The sequence below is a fragment of the Zerene cesonia genome, chromosome 3 (assembly GCF_012273895.1).
Source record: "Zerene cesonia ecotype Mississippi chromosome 3, Zerene_cesonia_1.1, whole genome shotgun sequence".
In the NCBI taxonomy this organism is placed as follows: Eukaryota; Metazoa; Arthropoda; class Insecta; order Lepidoptera; family Pieridae; genus Zerene; species Zerene cesonia.
The window spans coordinates 4,551,922-4,553,691 of NC_052104.1; the positions used below are offsets into that span (position 1 = coordinate 4,551,922).

General features: G+C 37.2%; 1 protein-coding gene across 1 annotated transcript in view; it reads right to left on the bottom strand.

Moving 5' to 3' along the window:
• LOC119838564 (peroxidase-like) overlaps positions 1 to 628 on the bottom strand; it is a 19,675-nt gene extending 19,047 nt beyond the window's left edge. The window contains exon 1 of the mRNA XM_038364554.1: positions 507 to 628. Within this exon, the coding sequence (XP_038220482.1) occupies positions 507 to 628 (122 nt within the window). The remainder of the gene's footprint in view (positions 1 to 506) is intronic.
• Between the last annotated feature and the right edge of the window lie 1,142 nt (positions 629 to 1,770).

Genomic DNA, 1,770 nt, shown 5'->3' on the forward strand with positions numbered 1-1,770 from the left:
TTACATTATTTTAATCGCCCAATACCCACGTGCGACGCTATGGCCGATCCTGATGTAGGCGGGGGCCCGCCTATATATGCATATATTTGTTATTCAATGTTTTTATATTTGTATTCTACAGTACTAATTAGCATTAGTTAGTTACAAAAGTAACGCCATATTAAAAAATATTGGACTTTTTGGTCACAGCCAATTTTTTTTTTTTTTTAAGAGGGGAGTCGATAAAGGAAAACCCAGAAAAAAATCCCACAAGGAATTCGTCAAGGAAAAATTAAACAGTGTAAGGCGTAAGCTAAACAAAGTATTTGTTATGACTTATGGTCCAAGCTGTCATACTTTACTAGGCTTTCTGTCCGTGAAGCGAAGCGATAACGTCGTTCATTGATGAATATGATGGTAAATTCTTGTCTTTCTTTTGTATTACAGCTGAGTAGATATTATTATGGTGACTAAAATAATGCAAATCTGTCTTCCATATATGATTAAAATTGTGTTTAGAGACTTACGTGGAATGCTCTCCACATCCGTCGCATTCCGATTTCCTTCGAGAACATTTCTCTAGGGACTTATCCTTCTTAACATCAGCGTTCAACATCGACTTTCCTTCGATGATCCGTTTAAACAGCATAATAGCAATAGCAAGATTTGTTGTTTACGACAGTTATCACGTTTGTGGCGAATGTTTGACTTGTTTAGTACTACCGCGGCTGACACTTGCTCGAAGGAACGATGTTCCATTAGATTGGCAGAAATGCCAATTTCACCTCTACTGCCAAACTTGCACTGAAACTTTGCCGCGTTCACTGTGCCGTGCGATCGAATGCTCTCGACCCCTCCGCCCCACGCCCCCCGCGTTTGTATGTAGGCCACAGAGTAACTTAATACTCAGTTCGCCACAATAACAATCCACATACAATGGGTCAAAACAACTTATTTTCATTACTTCTGAAATGCCTCTATTTAGTAGTCATAAAAAGTCGCTGGGAAAACATTATCAAATGCATTAAGTAGCAAATTGGAATGATTATTTCAGAATCTCACATAAAGTGAAATCATTTTGTATCTCCATTTTTTACTCTGTGACCATGTTATGACAAGGATCCGTTATTAGTGAGCTGATTTCATTTTATCTCCTAACAGCTGTTCACCATAACAAAGGTATTTAAATTGATAAAAGTAAGAAGCTTTTCCTTCAACCTACTTAGGTTTTAAATGAAAAGCTTTTTACTTTAATATTATAAAACTCTAATTTTTTCACAAAAAACATAGTTTCCCATAATGTACGCGTATACGATACAACAACATAAAAGCGTTACCGCAGGTAAGGTACCTACTTTATTTACTTACAATACTTATTAGACTAATGCTCATAGCATACCTAAATAGATAACATTCAATTTCTCATACTACATAAGTAATGTTTAATCTATATTAATATTATAAAGCTGAACAGACTGTTTGTTTGAACGCACTAATCTCAGGAACTGCTGGTCCGATTTGAAAAATTCTTTCAGTATTAGATAGCGCATTTATTAAGGAAGGCTATATAGGTAGCACGGATGAAGCCGGAGCGGACCGCGAGTTTAAAACAAATCCAAGTTAATGTAAAAGTAAAAAAATATATAAAATAATTATTATTTTAGCACAGTAACACCGGCTCAGCAGCACGTGGTGTGCGCATGCTCACCGCGTGGCCGGCGCTTCCCCTCCCCCATCTCACACCCCGCAAAAAATGTATGGTGGCCTTTATTTGCTGTCATGCACACGCTG